The sequence below is a fragment of the Emys orbicularis genome, chromosome 3, assembly GCF_028017835.1.
Source record: "Emys orbicularis isolate rEmyOrb1 chromosome 3, rEmyOrb1.hap1, whole genome shotgun sequence".
Taxonomy (NCBI): Eukaryota; Metazoa; Chordata; order Testudines; family Emydidae; genus Emys; species Emys orbicularis.
The window spans coordinates 62,666,693-62,689,054 of NC_088685.1; the positions used below are offsets into that span (position 1 = coordinate 62,666,693).

A 22,362-nucleotide genomic window follows, 5' to 3' on the forward strand; every position below is an offset into this window, starting at 1 on the left:
TCTATTACTATTCCTTTGTTCTGTAATTTTTAAATGATCACTTATTCAGAAGGTTTAAATTGATGTAGATTCTTCTAACTTGTTGTCCTGACAATAGGGGTCAAGCTTTATTCGCTGCATCAAACCTAATTTAAAGATGACAAGTCACCATTTCGAAGGGGGACAGATTCTCTCTCAGCTTCAGTGTTCAGGTAATATATGCCTCTTACTGATTTCTGGTTATTTTTTTTATTTTGTGTATTACAGATTCACACAAAGTTGGAATGTCTGTCATTGAAACAATGTTTCCTTGTTTGGACAAATATTTCTGTTCTTAATTTAATGGTCTCTAGATACAATTAAATGATTTGTATCTAATGAGTATTTATTAATTAATTTTGATTCTCAGTAATCAGATAATTATGTTAATTAAATAATTTATTTTTAATTAGACTTTTTCAGTGTTAAAAAAAAAAAAACTGGCAAGCACTATGCACTCAACAACATTAAAATATACAATACAAATTCAGATTCACATTGCATATTATAAGATCGCCCATGTAATACTTGCTCAGATAAGAAAAAGTCTAGCAACCCCCACATTTGATCACTCTTTAATCCTCTACCCTCTTCCTCCCCAAACACCTGAAGATAAAGATGAACCTTGTAGTGTGTCCCAAAAGATGGACTGAGCAGGGGGCATGAGTTTCAGAGTTGAAGACTCTTTACAAGAAACACCTGGTCAGCACTCTTTTCATGTTTAAACTGATGGTGTTCCAATTTGAGCACATCTGCTGAACTTCAGGAGTGTTGCATAGAACAAGAGGCAGTACCTCAGAAAGCCAGGTCCCAAACTGCTGAAGGATTCATATGTTAATACCAACACCCTGTTCTCTGCCTGGAAACAAATAGACAGCCAGTATAGATCATGGTATTATGTGTTCTTAGCATGAAATGCTCCTTAATAAGCAAGCAGCCGCATGCTGCACCATCTTCAGTTTTCTGATTGATTGGTAGATGTATCCCCCATTTTGTACTCATTGTAATGCTTGAAGTGTCAAATGTATGAATGGCATCCATGGAATGATATGCATCTGAAGGGAAAGGTGTGCTTTTCTTGCTAAACATTTATGTAGAAAAAAACACTCTTGCTAACAGCTTATATCTCAACATCCAGAAGCAGAGAAGGATCTAACAAGACCGTTCCATTGTGCACTTGTCATAGATTCATAGAGTTTAAGGCAGATGGGACTGTCAGATCATCTAGTCTGACTTTTTGAATATCAGAATTTTTGAATATTAAATTTCACCCAGCTACCGCGGTATAGACCCCAGTCATTTGTGTTTGACTAAAGCGTATCTTCCAAAAGCCATCTAGTCTTAATTTGAAGACTGCAAGAGATGTGATTTGGCATGAGATTTCTGCCATTTGCACTTTAACAGTCTTTCATATCACTTCAGCTATTGCAGGTAATCTGTAAACAAGAGTGACCTGTAATAGTGAAGTTGCAGAGCAACTTGTTTAGGGGCCACGGTATCTATGGACAAGTACTGAAGTTCATTTGAAGTTCCACTCAATTATCAACTGAATTTTCTGTTGACTAAATAGTATTCTCCCTGAGAGCTCTCTGGTTCCATGACCATCTGAGGGTACACCATCAAAATAGGCAAGGCGCCACTCTGCCCTCAAACAGAAGACGGTAAATGGTTGGTCTGTAACGTGGGAGTAATCTCTACCTCCTTGAGGTCCAATCTCAACCCAAATATCAGATTTTGAATATGTCCCACACTGTGAGTTATGCCAGAAACCCCCTGGTTGTCATCTATGAGCAGAAGAATTGCCATCTGAATGGACTCCAAAATCACCCTGTACCATCCGTTTCAGTGACTTCAGCCATGTAGCTTATCAGTTCAGCTGAGACCTCTGCAGTGCGCCTGGGCTGATCCATTGAAAGTAGGCCCACCTGAATCCTGCCCCACAACTCAAATGCAGAATGAGTACAAGCAATCCGATCTAGTTTTTTTGAATGATGCTGCATGGTATTGTTTACAGATTTATTCAGCCTTGTCCTTGCACTATTATGCTTGATATGAACGGTTTACTGGGTTACTAGAATGAACTTACTCCCAGAAAATCATGGTGGCACAATATAAATAAGTCAATAATATTAAATTGAATCATTCTTCATAAGTCCTTTATACACTTTTCTGTCCAGGTGTTTGTTTCCATTATCCTTTTGTGGGTTCAGTAGTTTGAGCTTAGTTTTTCTACAGAAGTTCCTGGTTCAGCATCTGGTGTTTTGGCAAGCATACTTATATTTGTCATGCCAAGTTATGTTTAAGTAAAAATTAGCTAATCATAGACACACAAATGCTTAACAATGTTGCTTGAATTACGATTCCATTAACGCCATTATCAGCAGCTAATAGCACTTGGCAATGTTTGTGAGACTAAACAAATTAATAGACTAAACTTTTTATTTTTCACCATAAGCTTCTATAAGCACATTTTTGTACACGTATTAATCTGTTTCGGTAAAATAACAAGTATACATAACCATTAAACTTGGGGGGAGAGAAGTAAAGTTTAAGCTAGAAAAGAGTGACTTATAATATGAATTTTTTTAAAAAAGGTATTAATGGAAGTAAATCAAAAAGCGAATGACAATAGCACAAACTTCACCAAGAACAAATATGCAATAAGGAAAGGTGGCAAAAAGAGTCAGTAAAAACAATCACAAATAAAATTAAAAATGAGATGCACAAGATCTATTGCTAGGAATTTTTCAAAATTAGCAGAGACACATGGCTGGTTGTATGTTACTTAGCTGCAGGATATAATGAGATATGAAATTGGGGGGAGTGGGTCGAGGATGGCTCTTGCTTCCAAAATATAACCCAATTTTCCTAGTTTATTCATTCTGCAAACTGGTATAATATGTTAATATTTAACTGCCATGGAGATTGTGTTGTTTAAGTATTTTGAGATCATTGCATGAAAGAGATTAGAGAAGGCGTGGCATGAAATTCCTGTATCTGTGCTGTGACACTCTTACCATGCAACTTTGGAGGCATTTTGATGCATCAAGACATTGATATTTTTGGGCAATTTTGGGGCATCCCAGAGGTTCTCTCACTAATTCTGAGATCTGGGGTGATTTTGAAACTCTCTTGAACTCCGGCTCATGGCATGAATTTAGCCTTGACTCATGTACTCTCTGGCATTGCAATGTCTGTTTTAATTACTGTTTGAAGCATCTCCAGCCTTTTACTGATTTGGGTAGCAATAAGTTGCACCTCTGGAGATGATGGCAGTATTTATGGTTATCTATAATAGACTCATACCACTCTGCCACTTTTGTTGTATCAAAGATATACAAAATGCATCTCACCAGCTAAGGCACATCCCAGCATTAGATGTAAACAGGGTGTGCCGGCACAGGTGCTAATGCCAGCCATCTGCACCTTTGCACTCTGCAGTGCCTCTCACGCTGACATCATTGGTGTGCCATCGTACACATTAATAGTCTTTGTCTGTTCAGAAATTATTGGGACACTGCTTTAGGGAAGGAACAGCAAAGTAGTGGATCTGCCAAAAAAGATTTAACAGAGTAACCCACTGAAGTCTGTTAGTTGCCACGTATCTGGCAAGGACTCAGAATATTATTGTAGACTGTCTCAGCCATTCAAGAATAACTTCATATAAATGGCCATGTAGCAGGGTGGTTACCCGCACCAGCCCTGACAGGGTAGAAGCCAGCCCTGGGAGAGGACTAGGGGCTAGGAGAAAAAGCCCAAGCTGATTGGGGAAGGAGCTACACCTGGGCCATGCCCCAATCAGGGCAGCTGGGCCTTATAAGAAGGCCAAGGCAGCCAGAAGCTGAGCAGAGTCTCTCCTCTAGCTGTGGAGGGAGACCGGCCTGGCTGCAGGGGAATAAGAGGGTACCTGGGAGTGAAGCAGGGCTGGGGAGAGCCAGAGGAGCAGGGGAGATCCAGCCTGGTGACTCCCCAGGCTGCAGAGCCTGGTCCCAGGCCCATAGAGGTACTGGGCGGTAGAAGAAGGCAGCAGGTCAAACCCCCTTGCCTGTGATGAGTGGCTTTTATACTGCAGTCTGCCCCAGTGAGTGGGCTAGATGAGGACTGGCAGTAGCGCAGACTGAGGCGAGGTGGGGGGTAGTGGGTGGGGGTTTCCCGGGGAGGGGAGACCCACAGAAACTGTTGGGGTATTCCCAGTCGGCAGCACCCCAGAGAAAACAGGCACCGGGATCTGGGGGGAACATGGGGCCCAGTTGTGATGGATCACTGGCCTGCAGAGGGCGCTCCGGGCTGGAAATCGAGCTAATTCCCTGAGAGACCAGCAGGAGGCGTCGCAGGGGTGAGTCCGCACGCTTACAGGTCATTTGACTAGGAAATGGTGGATGCTGGGGCCAGTCCATGCAGAACCACATACTACATTGGGGACTTAGGCCAAGCATTTGAGCATGTCCAAATGGCCTAAGCCATTAATTGCTCATTAATATGAAACGACTGCTTTACTTAAATTTTAATGACATACATATTTTTGTGTGTATTTCTGTGAATATAGGTATGGTGTCTGTTTTGGACTTGATGCAAGGTGGCTTCCCATCACGAGCATCATTTCATGAGCTATACAATATGTACAAAAAGTATATGCCTGCAAAACTAGCTCGACTGGACCCTAGACTTTTCTGCAAGGTAACAACCACCTGAGTGCCAAATGAATTGTCCATATTTTTTTCTCTTCATCTCGGATAGAAAATATTTATTTTGGTTTATTTTGTGCCTTTTTTTGTGAAATATGAATGAAACTGTTTTTTTTCTTATGTTATAGGCACTATTTAAAGCCTTGGGCTTAAATGAAAATGATTACAAATTTGGATTAACAAAGGTGTTTTTTAGACCTGGCAAGGTAAATAGTATCTTTCAATTGCAGCTTTTGAACATAGAGTATTGAAGATTATGTAAACTTCCAGAAAAGTATTGCCTTAGAGTGAAAATATATTGCATGCTTAAAATAAAAAAGGTTATAGCAGAGAAACAAAGGTTTCCCATTAAAACATATCCATATTCAAATCATCTTTCTCTGAATATGAGCATTGCTGTTGCTGGAGCAAAGGGACGAGAAGCAATTCAAGCTTTTATATCTAGGAGTGAGACTTCAGTACAGAGATGTAACTGTCTTACTCAGTAACGTAATTATCCAAAAGCTGAAGATTTTAAAAAGTGGATGCCATTAAGTTAGGCTGGTATGTCAAGGTTTTCAAAAATGTCATGGGGGCTTCTCTCTTTGGGTACCCAACCTAAGATACCTTAAAGGGGCATGATTTACAGAGTGGGTGCTAAGTAAATGGGGTACCCAAAATGACTAGTCTCTTCAGAAAATCGTAGCCATAAATCTTTATTTTGGCACCTAAATATGTGTCTGGATTTTCAAAACCACTGAGCACTCAGCAACTGTCAGAAAATGCCTGGCTTGGAAGTAGTCATTTCTGTTATCAACAGAACCTATTAAAATGTGAAAGCAAAGTTACCTTTTCACGTGTTTGAATTAATTGGAAGTTGAACTGAAGTTCCCATGGTTACAAGGTTCTGTTTACCGTACTGATATTTTACCTTTGTCCTCAGTGCTCTGTTAGGTTATAATGTTTATTTTCTATCTATTCTTTTGTTATGTAAAACTGGTTATATATTTAGTTTGCAGAGTTTGATCAGATAATGAAGTCTGATCCAGATCATCTAGCGGAGCTGGTTAAACGAGTCAATCACTGGCTTATCTGCAGTCGCTGGAAAAAAGTTCAGTGGTGTTCTCTCTCAGTGATTAAATGTATGTAATTTAATGTTGTTTTTTAGTAAATCAAAATATACTAACAGGGTATAGCACAGCAACTGGATCGTTGCTTCGTAATTTGAACAATATTAATTAAGGCCCCCAGCCTGCAAATACCTACTTGCTTAACTTCAGGCATGTGAATAATCCCTTTGGAGTCATTGGGACTTCTCAGTGCTTCATGTTATTTACACATACTCACTTAGGTCCCAATTTATTCACGTTTGTATCACCCATGAATCTATTCCAGGATATTTAGAATCTAGAAATTTATACAACTTAATGACCCTACTTTTTTGGAATAATAGGGCAGAAGGCCTGCCACCTTAAAACAATTACATCTAAGGAAATAGTGGTTTGTTTGGTGGGCTTTGTGTGTTAGAGACTTTTATGAGAAAATAAGTCTTTACCTAATTCACAGATCAGCTAAATCTGAAATAGCATCTAATCATAGATGAGAGTTGGAGACTTGTCATATATTTATCATTCTGGGACATCACTTTTTAAAAATAAATACCTTGTGGACTTATCAAACGTGTATTTGTAGGGAATGTAGGCATTCCCTTGAACTCTTTAAAATTATAAAACCATTCAGACTCATTGAATTTATTTTGTGTGTTTGCAGTGAAAAACAAAATAAAATACCGAGCTAGTGCCTGCATTAAAATACAAAAGACTATTCGTATGTGGCTTTGCAAGAGAAAGCACAAACCACGGTAAGAAGGGAGGGATTTCATAAGGTTTAAAAACTGGTTTTTTTTAAATGTTGATATTTCTTATGCCTAACTGAATAGTCTTAAGGTGGGGGTGTCAAACAATAACTTATGCTAGCAATATTTTTAAAGTGTGGATTTAGCTTTTGCATTCATGCTTATTCAAATTGAATGGACGAGTAACACTTATTAGAAAATTAATACAAATATTGTGCAGTATTCTGATTAATCTATGTATAGACATTCTCTCTCAAATAAAGACCAGTAATATAGAATCATAGGACTGGAAGGGACTTCGAGAAGTCAGCTAGTCCAGTCCCCTGCACTCATTGCCAGACTAAGTATTTTGTAGACCATCCCTGTTTGTCTAACCTGCTCTTAAAAAATCTCCAACAATGGAGATGCCACAACCTCCCTAGGCAATTTATTCCAGTGCTTAACCACCCTGACAGTTAGGAAGTTTTTCATAATGTCCAACCTAAACCTCCCTTGCTGCAATTTAAGCCCATTGCTTCTTGTCCTATCCTCAGAGGTTAAGAAGAACAATTTTTCTTCCTCCTCCTTGTAACAACCTTTTATGTACTTGAAAACTGTTATCATGTCCCCCCGTCTTCTCTTTCCCAGACTAAACAAACCCAGTTTTTTCAATCTTCCTTCATAGGTCATGTTTTCTAGATCTTTAATTATTTTTGTTGCTCTTTTCTGGACTTCCTCCAATTTGTCCAAATTTTTTCTGAAATGTGGCACCCAGACCTGGACACAATACTCCAGTTGAGGCCAAATAAGCGCGGAGTAGAGCAGAAGAATTAGTTCTTATGTCTTGCTTACAACACTCCTTTTACTACATCCCAGCATGATGTTTGCTGCCTTTGCTTGGTTTTTTTTTTTGGGTTTTTTTTTTTTTTTTTTTTTTTTGCAACAGTGTTACACTGTTGACTCATATTTAGATTGTGGTCCACTATGACCCCCAGATCCCTTTCCGCAGTACTCCTTCCTAGGCAGTCATTTCCCATTTTGTATGTGTGTAACTGATTGTTCCTTCCTAAGTGGAGTACTTCGCATTTGTCCATATTGAATTTCATCCTATTTACTTCAGACCATTTCTCCAGTTTGTCCAGATCACTTTGAATTTTAATTCTATCCTCCAAAGCACTTGCAATCCCTCCCAGCTTGGTATTGTCCACAAACTTTATAAGTGTACTCTTTATGCCATTATCTAAATCATTGATGAAGATATTGAACAGAACCGGACTGATTCCTGTGGGACCCCATTCATTATGCCCTTCCAGCATGACTGAACCATTGATAACTTCTCTCAACCAGCTACCATGTTAGCAGGGAGCACTTGGCTATTCTTATTGAACAAATGAAGGGCTAGTATGGAGGACTTTTTATTACCTAAGGGATGCAACTAAAAAAACCCGACCTCTCCTTTTTGAATATTTCTATCTATTGTTACAGGTATCACTTAAGACTACTATAGCTGAAACAGACATGGTGAAATATTGTTATCTTTGTTTTCAGTTTGTGTATGTTCTGCATTTGATGTCTTCTATTTTACTGTTTTCTCTGGATAGCAATTTTCCTCTTTTATTTGAGTCTTTCACACAATAACAGGGAGGAGAGAAAAGCCGTTTTTAAAAAAATAAGAAAATGTGATTGTAAAACCACAAAAAAAGCATGGTTGTACCCAAAATTACTTCAGTTTTATTGGTTGTGTTCCTTTTCCTCAATTCAGTCCTTTTAAAGGTGTCATGCTGAAGCCCTGTGCTGCACAGGTGCTGAATTCCTCCTCCAGTTCTTATTTATATGCCTTGACTATCTTGCAGGGATCACCTTCTGGGTAGTTGAGTTTCTGTGATGATTCAGGTTCCAGTACTGCTTCAGGTTAAGTAAATGGCAAAACTCAATCTTTAACCACTCAGATTTCTCCAATAATGGTGCCTCTAATAATTTGTTTTTGAGATGTGGACACTAGAGATCACAAATGCATTTCACATTCTGTAGGTCACTTTCTGACCATAGACTTTGGTCACTGCTAATTGGGTTCACTTTATTAATAGTCAAAGGCTCGATGTGCCAGTATTCTTCCTCTGTGCCATGCAATCCCTATGTGTTTGTTTGATTTGCAGAGTTACAGGGCTTGTCTACATGGTGTGGCAGTGTACACAATGGGTGTGAGATTACTAAAGCATACTAGCATGTTGCACGTTAGTTGTCTGTGTGGACCCTGCCGGTGTCCACTAGTAGGATTTAACATAGTGCTATTTCAAAAAGTACTAAGTTAAAGCACATCAGCAGGGCCTACATGCATCACATTAGTGTGTTTTAGAAATCACATTCCTATAGTGCACATTACCCCCATTCCAACCTGTGAAGACATGCTCATAGTTTAAACAGCAGATTTAAAAAGGGAAAACAGGATTAGAAATCAATGTGAATATTTACTGATACTTTAAAAAAATATTTATCGCCTACTTTACAAAAACATCTTAAAATATAGTGATCTGGGTTTTTTTTATATTCACAGCATTAATGGCCTAATAAAAGTGCGTACACTGAAAAAGAGACTTGATAAATTTAATGAAGTAGTAAGTGCTCTGAAAGAGGGAAAACCAGAGATGAGCAAGCAGATCCGGGATCTGGAGTTATCTATTGATGCTTTGATGGTCAAGATTAAGGTATTACATAACAATAGAACTTTTGAGATGGTTTTTAACTTCATCTGAAATAGTAGGCAAAGTCTTTATTTATAGTTAGCATTTAATCCAGAGTTTTTAATACAAGTGCCATAAGTTAGGCTCCTAAATTCATGTTTAGCCATCTAAATAAAGAGGCTTGATTTTAAGGTGTTGAGCACTGCCAAATCCCCTTAAATTTAGTTGTGCTCAGCATGACTAAAAATAAGGCTGCTTATTTGGCACCTAAATCGATATTTAGGCACCCTAACTCTAAGCATATAAGTTTGAAAATTTGGTCTTAATGCATATTGTGATGGATGTAGCAACCCTTTTGATATTGTGAGATAAACATATTACATAAGCTTCGTCTAGTGCTGCAAAATATGGTGCTTAGAATAATGTACAGTAGCAATGTTTTAAATTAATTGGGGTTTTGGTATTACCTTAATTGCTTAGTAGAACATGGTGCTTACGAGGTTTTGCATAACTATCAAGCCAAAGAAGATTACCACAAGGCCAACAATGTTATCTAAAAAGACTAAATGTTTTCTTTTTGCTTCTCAGTGAGCTCATGTGTTGGTTTTGAAAATGCCTCCTGAAGAGGTTTATGTATGATATCTGACTGAAGAACTTCTGGGAATAGCAGGTTTAGCTCAGAAGAATGAAAACACTGAGCACTAGGAATAATTTAAGGAGACTATGTCTTTATTGTTTGGTTCTACTGAAGCAGTGCCAAAACTCTGATTTTAGTCTTATATGGTGACAACTTTGACTATAATAAAGGACTCTACCAAGGCTGGTAGCTTTGACGTTTGTCTCAAGGGTTGTTAATAGAAAGTCCAAACAAAATTGATGCACATTGAAAGAAACCTAACATATTAGACTTCATTGTGAATGGTTCTACTGTCTAGGAAGATGATGTTTTAGCAATGGTCCCATTGCAGTGGGATAGTATCTTTTTTTGACATTTGAAATCCCAGTTAAGAAGATACTGAAGTTTTTAACACAGAGCAGGTAGAATTTTGACCTTAGTCAACCTTTATAGTGCCTATTTAAAAAAAAAAAAATCGTCATGTGAAAAAGATGAATCATCTACTATGCACAGAACACAAGACATCTGAGGGAAAAAGTGAACTGAATTATAGATGAAATTTCATGATTGTTTGCATGAATCAATGTGAAAAGGGGAAAACAGTGAAGCGGGAATGAAATAAAACTGTAGCTATCAAACATTTTTCAAAAAAAGTAGTGGGGACCATTACCTTGTCCAATTAAATAATTTGCATCATATTAAGGTCATTTTAAATACTGGTATGTTTGTTTCTTTAAATGTTGGTGACTAGTAAAAATACCATACAACGATATGAGTGACAGGGTAACGAGAGGTGTAAAACCATCCGCTGTGTTGCCATATGATTAGTATTGTATATAACTGATCAACATGAATATCTTTCTTAAGGGAGTAAGGGTTGAAAAGGGATGACATGCTTCAAAGAAGGGAGGTCCTAGCCAGTCCTCAGCTGTAAGGATGAAGGTTATTTGTAGTTTAAAGTGGCAAGTGAGACAAAATAGTGGATCTTCAGTATTTTGGAAAGGAGGTGAACTCTCTATTGTGCTCCCCCAAAACAAAACAAAAATGCAAATGAAATGTACCTGTAATGCACTTTTATAGGGCTTTATATTTTTCAAAATGCAGTACAAGCATTACTGAATATTATCCCCTATATTTCATATTTTATTTTCCAGGCCACTGTGATGACGAGGGAACAGATACAGAAAGAGTATGATGCTCTAGTTAAGAGCTCAGAGCAGCTTCTGAGTGAGCTACAGAAAAAGAAGCAGCAAGAGGAGGAAGCGGAGAGGCTGCGACGCATCCAGGAGGAAATGGAAAGAGAAAGGAAAAGACGTGAAGAGGAGGAGCAACGTCGCAGAAAGGAAGAGGAGGAAAGGCGACTGTGAGTCTTGAATTACATAATCAGTTCTGGATTCAAAAGCAAACAGAAATGACAGTCTAATCCATTTGTTATTAATATTAAAGTAGCACCTAGAGGCCTTGATTCAGTTTGGGACCCCCTTGTGCTAAGTGCTGTACAGACATGGTCCCTGCCCTGAAGAGCTTACAGTTTAAATATAGACAAGATAGACAAATGGAGGAGAGAAAACTAGAGTCAGAGAGAGGTGAAGTGACGCCTCAGGCACAGGTGGGAATAAAAGGTCTCCTGACTCCCAATCCAAAGCCCTGTCCATTGGACTACTCTGCCTCTCAAGTTGCTATTTAGATTTATGTAAGATGCTTAGAATCATAGAATCGTAGGTCTGGAAGGGACTTTGAGAGGTCATCTAGTCCAGTCCCCTGCTCTCATGGCAGAACTCAGTATTATCTAGACCATCCCTGACAGATGTTTGTCTAACCTGCTCTTAAAAATCTCCAATGATGGAGATTCCTCCCTGGGCAGTTTATTTCAGTGCTTGTATGTTTCTTATTCATTTATGTTCTGTTATAATTTATGTAATTATCAAATGCTTTCTCTTGTTTTTATTTCTTGTATTAGAAAATCTGAGATTGAGGCAAAGAGAAAACAGGAAGAAGAAGAGAGGAAGAAGAGGGAAGAGGAAGAAAAACGTATTCAGGTAACATTTTAATTAAATTTTCCTGAACTTTCATTTAATTCATCCTGTTATCCTCTTTGAGCTAGTAAATCTAGAGGCTCTATTCCCAAGATAATAAAACAGTGTTGTGGTTACCATAGTTAATATAAGCATTGACAAAAACAAATAGTGGAATTATAGTTAGGTAATTCAGTAACTGTAGAAGTGGGGAAGAGGGAGAATTTAATAGTGATTGGTAAGGAAAAAAAAAAAACATTTTCCAGGTAGGATTACAAGTGTGTGTGAACGAGAAGCAGAGAGAGAGGTTATTCTAGATGGCAGGAGCTGCAGCATAGGGTTTTGTGCAAACAGTGTCCAGCTTGTGTGGAACAGCATTGAGGAAAGCTGTGACAGATGAAATGATAAAGAGAAGCTGAGGCTATTTATGCGAGCTGAGCATGAACAAGTCCATGGAAGTTCTTAAAAACAGAAGGCAATATTGAATAGAGTCCTCAAATTCATGGGGACTCGTTAGCATTGTTTGTAGATATGATTGAATGCAGATGGTGAGCAGAGTCAGAAGGTGCCATTTTAACAATCGCTCCTTAGTACACCCCATCTCTAAAGGCAGACGTCAAATGACTGTGTGGGAAGAAAACTAGAAAAAACAAGGGCTGAATCTTTTAATTAAAGGACAGGTAGAGGCAGTGCTGCCACCAGTATAGGAGAACAAGGGATATGATGGGCAGGAGTAGAACTGAGACAGAAAGGAACTGGAAATGTTCTTGTAGCTATAGAGGCTGTCCAAGACAATGCATAGTGGCTTGTGCTTCCCCCAAGGTAAAGGAAAATGAGGGAGAAGGAGTCATTGTCAGCAGAACTGTTGTTAGTTACACTGAGGAGAGCATTTTGCATATGACTAAACCAGAATCAAGATTGAAATGAATCAATATTGTTACAAAAGGAGATTGAATTGATAACAGGAGGCTACACACACACACACACACACACACACACACACACACACACACACACACACACACACACACACACACACTTTCTCTGTCTCTGCGTCACTGATGCACATTCCCCCACCCCCACTCCGCCCAGCAGCTCGAAAAGTGTAAATTGGCTTAAGTTCTATGAATTATCAGATTTGGCTGTACTAATGGTGTATTTTCGACAAATAATGTAATGTTAGTAGTATGATACCTAATCACACCACAGTGCTACTAAATCTTATCTGTGAAGTGAGGTTAGACATAGCCCTCCACCCCCTTTTTTTCCCCTTTCTTAATGTGTTCTCTATGTGGTGGGTTCCAACATGAGAATTAGTGAGGTTCTGATATACTTACCACATAAGTGTCACAGTTCAATGAAATATAATCATGTAATAAAAAAAACACTGTTGCAATCCATGATATGTAACTGGTTAAATTAAAGTTATTTTGTAAATTTTAACTCTGAATATCATGGCTTTAATTTTAAAATACTGATCTAATGTGGCATTAAGATAATTTTGTGCATTGAAGTAGCTATATACAGTAGTTGAAGGAAAAATAAATCCCAGCTGGGAAATAACACTTTGCTACAGGGAAGTAATGAGAAGTCTATTCTTTACAGCTGTGACATTTGACGTCAAATTGTTTTAAAAAATAAAAATATCTTAATTTAAAAGTCTTATGCCATAGCTTTGTTAAATTGCCCTACAGTTAAATAAGAATTGTAAAATATAATATTTCTTGCTAGTTGGAGATAGGATTTTTTTGCTTTGACATTATACACCTCTACCCACGATATAACACGAATTCGGATATAATGCGGTAAAGCAGCGCTCCGGGGGGGCGGGGCTGCGCGCCCCGGCGGATCAAAGCAAGTTCAATATAACGCGGTTTCACCTATAACGCGGTAAGATTTTTTGGCCCCCGAGGACAGCATTATATCGGGGTAGAGGTGTACTTATTTCTGTATATAAGCATAGTGCTGTTGATATAAATGAATATTTAGAGTTTTTGTAATTTAGAAGTAAATCCCAGAACAATTTTTACAGTAAAACAAGCTTGTAAAAGAGCAAGCCTGGTGTAGAATGATTGACAGAATTGCCATTGATATCACAATCCCATCTACCTTCCCACCCACCTTTGCTTTCCCGCTGTTCATAACAGACTGTTAATCAAACGAAGAACATGTAATGCATGCAAATTCCTTTGTTAATTTTGGAGTTCTTCAGGAAGCTGTCTCAGTCACTTCTTATACTTTCCTGAGTCCTAGAACCATTTCAATGTGTTAAATATTGAAGTCTCACATACACACCAACCATGGATCACTGTTCTATTTGTTCCATGTAGAAAGCATGTTTTTTTTCTCACTATTGACGGCAGGTTACAGAACAATTCTTTCTAATGTTTCTTGGCATCTTATCAGTCTCTACTTATGAACATTCTCTTAAATAGTTATAAACAATAGTTATAAATTTCAAATCCATTGCTTCAGCGGTCAGTGTTAAGAACAAGTAACGGCTAGGACTAAAAATATCTGGTCTCTCCAAGGACGTCCAAGTGAAGGTGCTGGCCTTTGCCTTTCAATAGTCTAGACTTTTTAAATTATTTTTTTTTAAAGCTCATTCCCAAAATCATGTTACAGTCTTTGAGGCTTTTGCAGTTTTGTACAGAGAGGGCATCAGATTTGCACTACTAAAAGCCATATCACAGCTACAATCAGGCTATATCAATGCAGATAGCAATCCTAACACAAACCTAGAGAGTTCCAGGATGCTTACAGCTATCAAGGGGAACAAAACTCTCTTGGAAGACATCTTTTAGTTGCAAATATATCATCCAGATGGATAGATGCAATCCAGATCCAACTCCATCCTCCTAGATTCATGAAGACAGTGATGTTTTTCTCATCCCAAATTAAGAACATAAGAATGGCCATACTGGGTCAGACCAAAGGTCTATCCAGCCCAATATCTGTCTTCCAACAGTGGCCAATGGCACCAGGTGCTTCAGAGGGAATGAACAGAACAGGTAATCATCAAGTGATCCAGCTTCTGGCAAAGAGAGGCTTATAGCCATTGATGGATCTATCCTCCATGGATTTATCTAGTTCTTTTTTGAATCCTGTTATATTCTTGGCCTTCACAACATCCTTTGACAAAGAGTTCCACAGATTGACTGTACATTGTGTGAAGAAATACATCCTTTTGTTTGTTTTAAAACTGCTGCATGTAAATTTCATTTGGTGACCCCTAGTTCTTATGTTATGAGAAGGGGTAAATAACACTTCTTTACTTTCTCCACACCAGTCATTATTTTATAGACCTCTATCATATCCCCCCCTAGTCGTCTCTTTTCCAAGCTGAGGAGTCCCAGTTTTATTAATCTCTCCTCAGATGGAAGCTTTTCCATACCCTAATCATTTTTCTTGCCCTTTTTCCAATTCCAATATATGTTTTGAGATGGGGCAACCACATCTCCACGCAGTATTCAAGATGTGGGCATACCATGGATTTATATAGAGGCAATATGATATTTTCTGTCTTCTTATGTATTCCTTTCCTAATGATTCCCAACGTTGTTAGCTTTTTTGACTACATTGAGGGGATGTTTTCAGAGAACTATCCACGATAACTCCAAGATTTTTCTTAAGTGGTTACAGCTAATTTAGACCCCATCATTTTCTATGTATAGTTGGGATTATGTTTTCCAGTCTGCATTACTTTACATTTATCAACACTGATAATCTAGGCTTTTTTACTATTTAAAATTCTTTCCCAGGGTGATGTTAGAATTCTCTGAATCAGAACATTACCTTTTTGTTCTTTTTTTCTGAAACCTTGGGAGCTGCCGGCTGGGAAGGTAGCCACCAAGAGCATATTGTCTCTGTCCTGGCAGGAGCTGGGTGCATTTGCAGCAGTACTGAGGCTGCAGGAAGAGGCCCAGTAATGTCAGCAGAGTGCATTAAACTCTGTCCACTATGATTTCTTCCAAACTCTTCCCTCACTTCTAACTTGCTATCCCTGTGCTGCCATCCTTGCTCTACCTGCCTTTCATGCTCCTCTCCACCCCCCCCCCCCACACACACACACAGTACCACGACCCTCCTTTGCTCCGGTTTACTCCTCCCCTTCACTCACCCTGGCCCACATAGTAGTCGTAAACAAAACTAGCATGACACACATAACAAAGAGGCTGAATCTCTGCTTGAATTGTAAAAAGGAGCTCAACGTTAACTGATTGTGCTGGGACCAGTGTCTCTATCAAAATAATAAATACTGCCAGACTGCGTAAATTTGATGTAAAAAGACCTATTAGTTGCTATTTGGTTGAATCGAAGCCCTTTTTTCAAGATTATACCAGTTGCTCAAAGTCAAGGGATAAATAATTTCTGTTCAGAGATAGTTTAAATGGATTAAATTGTATCCATTGAGGAAGCAAGTGTCCCACTGCTAGAAGGATTTAAGAATTGATCAGCTAGCACTATGATTGTCTTTGTGGCTTGCATATGTTGTATTTCTGGGTCTGAAATTTGTAGGTCTGCAATGTGAAGTACGTCTTACACTTCTACTCAGCTCCAATCTCTCTGTTCTGGGTCTAGCACAGATGCCCAATTCAGGAGGGCATTTCTTTGGTCTATGTAAAGTTAATTACTCATTTCTCCTTCTGTTTATTGCTACTACTAGCTAATCTAATGTAGGACTCTACAGAGGGTAGTCTCTGCAGGAGAAAGGATGACTACTTAGCAGTTAAAGATGTTATTTGACTGCATCGCTGGACTTGCCCTCCATCACCATCTCTTTGAAGTCTTAGTCTAGATTTTTGACTGGAGGAGAGGAACTGAGGAAAGTTGGGTCATGGAACTTTGCTCACTAGGGTAACATGCTCAGATTGCATTTGATATGCACGCATGACCCCAGTGGTTAAAAATAGACTTGTGAGAAAGAACAAACTGTTCCCGTACCTTTACATTTAAATTGGTAGAGTTTTGCCATTGACTTCAGGCAGAATCAGGCCCTTAGAGATTTACAGTAATTTTCCTGATCCCTTCCCTGATGGGCCATAAACAAACATGCAGGAACATATTTACAAACATATTTGTAAATGAATTAGTAAAAACAGTATTCATTGCCAAAGTCTTATGGAATACTCTAAATAGATAAATTCAGGAATGTTACCTATAGTACTACACAGCATCTGAGCTTTGACTCCATAAACTCTTCTTGCCTGACTCTCATGCCTAACAGAATTGTGAGGAGACCTTGATGTGTTTTATAGATGGAATAATTGTCTCATCTTTTGAATTATGAGGCTGTAATTAAGTTAATGGGCTCAAATGGTTTGATAAACCACATAGGGAATGAAGCTGATATTGAAACTATTTCTCCCTAATGTATCTCTTGATTTACATGTGTCAGAAAACTATCCCTGTGTCTTTTCTGTTTCTACTGCTGCCACTGTCTCCCCTCATTAATACTTCCTGCTATTACCTTCTTCCTTCCCAATCATCTGTAACTACCACTTGAGCAGTCTTCCGAGCTGTTTCAGTGGGTCCTCTTTGAACATTGAAGGTATCCTTTCTATAGCTGAACGTATAACTTGCTCTTCAGTCAGACTGGTGATGTGACAGCTTTGAACTATCAGCGAATTTTGCATGCAGAATAATGCGCTTAATTCTGCAAATCATGTATTTATAGTTTGTTGGTTTTTTTCAAAATTCACCTTTGTAATATCACTTACCTAGTTGTTTACCTTTGTAGTAGTTTCTCATGGTGGGTGGGTGAGTATAAAGCATTTATTAAAAACATATGTTTATACTACGCAGGCTGAAATTGAGGCACAACTAGCTAGAGAGCGTGAAGAAGAGACCCAACAACAGGCAGTCCTTGAACAGGAACGTCGTGACCGTGAACTTGCGATGAGAATTGCACAGAGTGAAGCAGAGCTAATCAGTGATGAGGCTCAGCTTGATTTAGGATTGCGAAGGTATGGTCATTTAGTACTCTTACTTTACTTCCAAAACTTTTCATTTACAGATCCTATTGTTATAAAATACGGAGATCTTGTGTTTTTAATTAAGAAATAAAAGTAAAATGGGGTTTTCAAACCAATATATTGGAGTATTATATTTTCCAAATAATGCTGTCAAATTTGTTGAAAAATAGCTTGCTTGGCTTAAAAACTCTTCATTAGTTTGCAATGTGCATATAATCATATGTAATCCCCCTTTTGGCACTGGCTGAGTATCTGTATGATGTGTGAACAAGAGAGGGGTACCTCAGTCTTTGGACAGTCCCAAAGTTTCTATCACCTGAGTTCTTCTGTATCTTAACTGGCAAATACAGAATTGGAAATGTATGCATAATCCTGTCAAGATTTAAAAAAGCCTATATGAACTGACTTTTTAGGCACTCTATTAAAAGATATAGACCCTCCAAATGTTTTTTTTTAGATAATGTCACAGCATTTGCTTTGTCGTTGATATTATGTTGTCTTTCATGTAATTTTATAGGGTAAGTACTACACAGCCGCATTGGGTATTTACTAATAAACTTCTTAGATAGCTAACATACATATAACTGACTTATTTTCTGTGAGACTTGGCCCTATTCATCTGTTCTTCATTGTGTGTGTTGAATGCGTTTTTCCCTGTGTGACTTGTGGTTACAAAATTCAGTTTAGAGAATCTCCATGATCTTAATTTTACACATAGAAGAACAATACAAGTACTCTTTTTCATAACACTTCACTAAACTGATAATGGTAATTTTATACAAAACAAGGAGCTATCTTTTAATGTAATGAACCTTGTTTAGTTTGGTGTAGCTGAGATGACACCTTGGCTGTTACAGAAGGGATTATATTTGCAAGAAGGTCCCTTTACGTTTCCAGTAACAAATCCATTCCAATATTTTAGATAGAATTAAAGAAAAAGAGCTTAGGCAGTTTTGTATGTTCAATGTTGTATCTTTGTCAGTCAGAATTCTATTTTAGAAACCATGACATAATGAAAAAAATAAACTTTTTACAAACCAGAAAAGTATTGTACATAATGTACAGTGTACCAGAAAACTAAATGTTGCCATGATTGCTCAGTCTGTGTGTTTTCTGAGTAATATAAAACTATTGGAATATTCTATCACTGTTCACTGTATACGTACAGGAATACAATGGTAAACTTGTACCCTCCTGCGGTCAGCCAATCAACATACAAATATTACTTCTGGGGGAATTCTGCACCAAAATTTTAAAAAATTCTGCACACAATATTTTAAAATTCTGCATATTTTAGTTGTCAAAAATAGCACTATATGATCTTGCAGTTTCAATTATTTTGGTAATTTATTTCAAAATACCTGTCAGCAAGGATATCTCTAACAATACAGACACACACAAAAAATCCCCCCTCCCCCCAGGAGTAGAGAGTTAAAGAAATCCCTATGACAACTCAGTTCCTGTTTCTCTGCAGAGCCCAACTGCAGACCCCCCAGCCCAGACACTGGCATCCCCTCTCCACCCAAGGATCCAGAGGGTGAAACAGCCTTATGCTGGGTCCTGTGCTTGCATGGAGTTTCCTGTGTGCCGCTGCTTCCTTCCTTCAGGGTGCGCAGAGAACTGCAGCTGCAGGGAACCCTCCAGCTCCCTCCCTCTCCCGGGTTCAGTGTTTTCTGTTTGAGAGCTGGGCTCTGCCTGGTCCAGCGGCCCCTAGTGGGAACCAGAAGCTTTGCAGCCCATTTTGAAGGCGGTGGGGGGGGGGAGGAAATTCTGCATGCACAACATTAATTTCTGCAAAATTCTGCGTTGCGCAGTGGCACAGAATTCCCCCAGGAGTAAAATATAAAATGTTAAAAAAATGAGAGTGCCATTTACTTGTCAAATGAAGAACAATGAACCCTCCATAATCCACTCTAAGACGGATTGAATAGAGTGATTATTTTGTACAAGGGAAGCAGCTTGAAAAGTTGGCAGACGACAAGGAATTTCTAAGAACTCAAGAAAAAACCCAGAAAATCCTTTTCTGTTCTTTTACATTCTTTATTACAGCATTTTACTTCAGTGTGTATATAGATGATATGGTTATAAAATACATGGTATGATATGTATTTTTGTTGAGTACCTGTATTGACTTGCAGAGGTTGCCACTAAAAAGTCAACAGTTACTAACAGTCACCATACAATAGTTATCTCAGACACTGTTGTTTGGTATCAGTTGATAAATGTTGATGTTTTAACAGCAACCACTGTAACTTGCAGTTGGAAATTCAAGTGTGATACTTACTTACACAGACAGAGTTCTGGAAGCTTTCACTTCCTCCCTTGTCTTTAGTTTCCTATACAATCTATGCTTTTTTTTAATCTGTCTCTCAAATCAAAGAGCAACTTTTCAAAACCATGTGTAGGAATGCAAAATGAGTAAATTAAGTATGCAGCTCTACATGATAATAATGAGGGCAAGTTTGTGGCAGACAGATCAGCTCCTGTAGGTTTGAATCACTAAAGAATAAGATCTATTAAAGTGCTTCCATTTCCCTGACTTTCTCTTAACCTGTGAGGGTGAAGAATGAGGTTTAGATTATATTATGGTCCCAATTGGATATTCTATATACATATATTTGTTTTGAGGAGGTTTAGGGACTTCCGGAGCTCTGCTTGAGAATTTGCTTTTAGATGACAGAGCAAGAGACATGTTTCCCAGGAAAGGAAGGCCAGTGAAGCTTTTCAACAGCTGAGGGGAAGGAGTAGAGCTGCACCAGAGGCACCTAGAAATGCCGGGTTGGAGGGAACATAGGAATGGCCATACTGGGTCAGACCAAAGGTCCATCAAGCCCAGTATCCTGTCCTCTGACAGTGGCCGATGGCAGGTGCCCCAAAGAGAACGAACAGACAGGTTGTATCATCAAGTAATCCATGCCCTGTCACCTAATCCCAGCTTCTGGCAAACTGTGTGTGTGTGTGTGTGTGTGTAAGGATCTGAGCAACCGCTCTATTTTTAAAGTCCCTACATTAAATAGGGACGTGGCGTGGGATATACGAGAGGCATTAGTTCCATAACCTTCCCTCCCTCAAGTTTGAAAAGGGAGTAGATAGACATGTCCCTTGGTGCCAAGAAATAGGCAGAAATTGGAGCCCAGGAAGGGGGACTGGTTGGCAAGTAACCTTCCTTGCAAGACATGTAAGAGGGAGAGGAGGAGGAGGAGCAGGGAGAGGTGTAGCAGTATAAATGCATTGCAAGAGATTCACTCAAGCTCTGATCTTCCCCACTTTTTCTGCTGCCAGAGGATATGCCTGGCCCTTCTGTCTTCCCTGCCTGGGATGCCCTTTGAAGCACATAGGATGAGTAGAGAAAAAGGATGCTTAACCTTCCCTTTCCTCATAACTTCTCCAGTTTCTCTATCTATTCAGATGGTAGGGGAAGGAATCCTTTGCTTTGAACCACTGGAAAGAGAACAAGGATCTGGACAGCTTTATGTGGCAACATAGTGTCACTAGAGATCTCAGGATATCCTAGACACACCTGAAAAACAATCTACCCATTTTGAGCTATAACTGAGTCTCTTCCTCCCTTTTTTTGTTTTTGTGCATGGGCATGGACATGTGCACATGCGCGCACACACATGGTGAGGGTTGGGAACACAGCAAAACTATCTAGGCTCAGGGAATAAGTGAGTGCAACCACACTTAAAAACCAAAATACTTTTGACTGGGAAACTTTGACAACACTTTAAAATAACGTCCATCTTGTTTTCCATCAGTGTAAATCCTTTCTTAGATTATTTCAACTGTAAATGCAGTGAAGAAACCAGTTTGCCTTCATTATAACTTTCTTTGAGGCATAAGCAAACTAATTTAATTTCTAACTGCTTGTGTGTAGGCACCTAGAAAACTTGCTTAGAAAAGTTGTGGAAATTTTGTTCAGTCTGAATCAGCGGTTCTCAAACTTCATTGCACTGTGACCCCCTTCTGAAAATAAAAATGACTACACTACCCCAGGAGTGGGGAACGAAGACTGAGTCCACCCGACCCCTGCCACCCAAGCTCCACCACCCCAGGCAGGGGGCATATAACCTTAGCCCTGGATGGTGGGGCTCGGGCTTTGGTTTCAGCCCTGGGCGGTGGGGTTTAGGCTTGGGCTTCAGCCCTGGGCCCCAGCAAGTCTAACACCAGCCTTGGCGACCCCATTAAAGTGGGGTCGTGACCCACAGTTTGAGAACCCCTGGATAAAACTATTGAGTTCAGCAATTTTTTTTTTTAAATCCCTTTTACACAAATCCTCACAAGACATTTTAGTCACGTTGGCTGCAGGGAGAGGTTTGAAATTTGAAGCATTGCATGGAAATAGTGCTCAAAGAGAAGAAATTCCTTTGTGAGATTTGGAGAGGCGGGAGCTAAACATAAGTATTGAAAAATCACTGCTGAACATTCTTGCTCAGTGGGTGTTTGTTAAAATTTTAGCAGACTCTAATACCTTTGTGTCTTCCTTGGGGGCAGATGAATCGCACATTCCAACATGCACAGGCTTACATTGCTGTAACTTGCATTTCCTTTTCTCCCCT

General features: G+C 39.0%; 1 protein-coding gene across 6 annotated transcripts in view; it reads left to right on the forward strand.

Moving 5' to 3' along the window:
- MYO6 (myosin VI) overlaps positions 1–22,362 on the forward strand; it is a 130,499-nt gene that overhangs the window by 88,701 nt on the left and 19,436 nt on the right. For all 6 annotated transcript variants that reach the window (XM_065400855.1, XM_065400856.1, XM_065400857.1 and 3 more), the window contains exons 19-27: positions 98–191; positions 4,565–4,695; positions 4,832–4,909; positions 5,695–5,824; positions 6,453–6,543; positions 9,071–9,221; positions 10,968–11,176; positions 11,774–11,852; positions 17,634–17,794. In XM_065400855.1, coding sequence (XP_065256927.1) covers positions 98–191; positions 4,565–4,695; positions 4,832–4,909; positions 5,695–5,824; positions 6,453–6,543; positions 9,071–9,221; positions 10,968–11,176; positions 11,774–11,852; positions 17,634–17,794 — 1,124 coding nt within the window. The remainder of the gene's footprint in view (positions 1–97; positions 192–4,564; positions 4,696–4,831; positions 4,910–5,694; positions 5,825–6,452; positions 6,544–9,070; positions 9,222–10,967; positions 11,177–11,773; positions 11,853–17,633; positions 17,795–22,362) is intronic.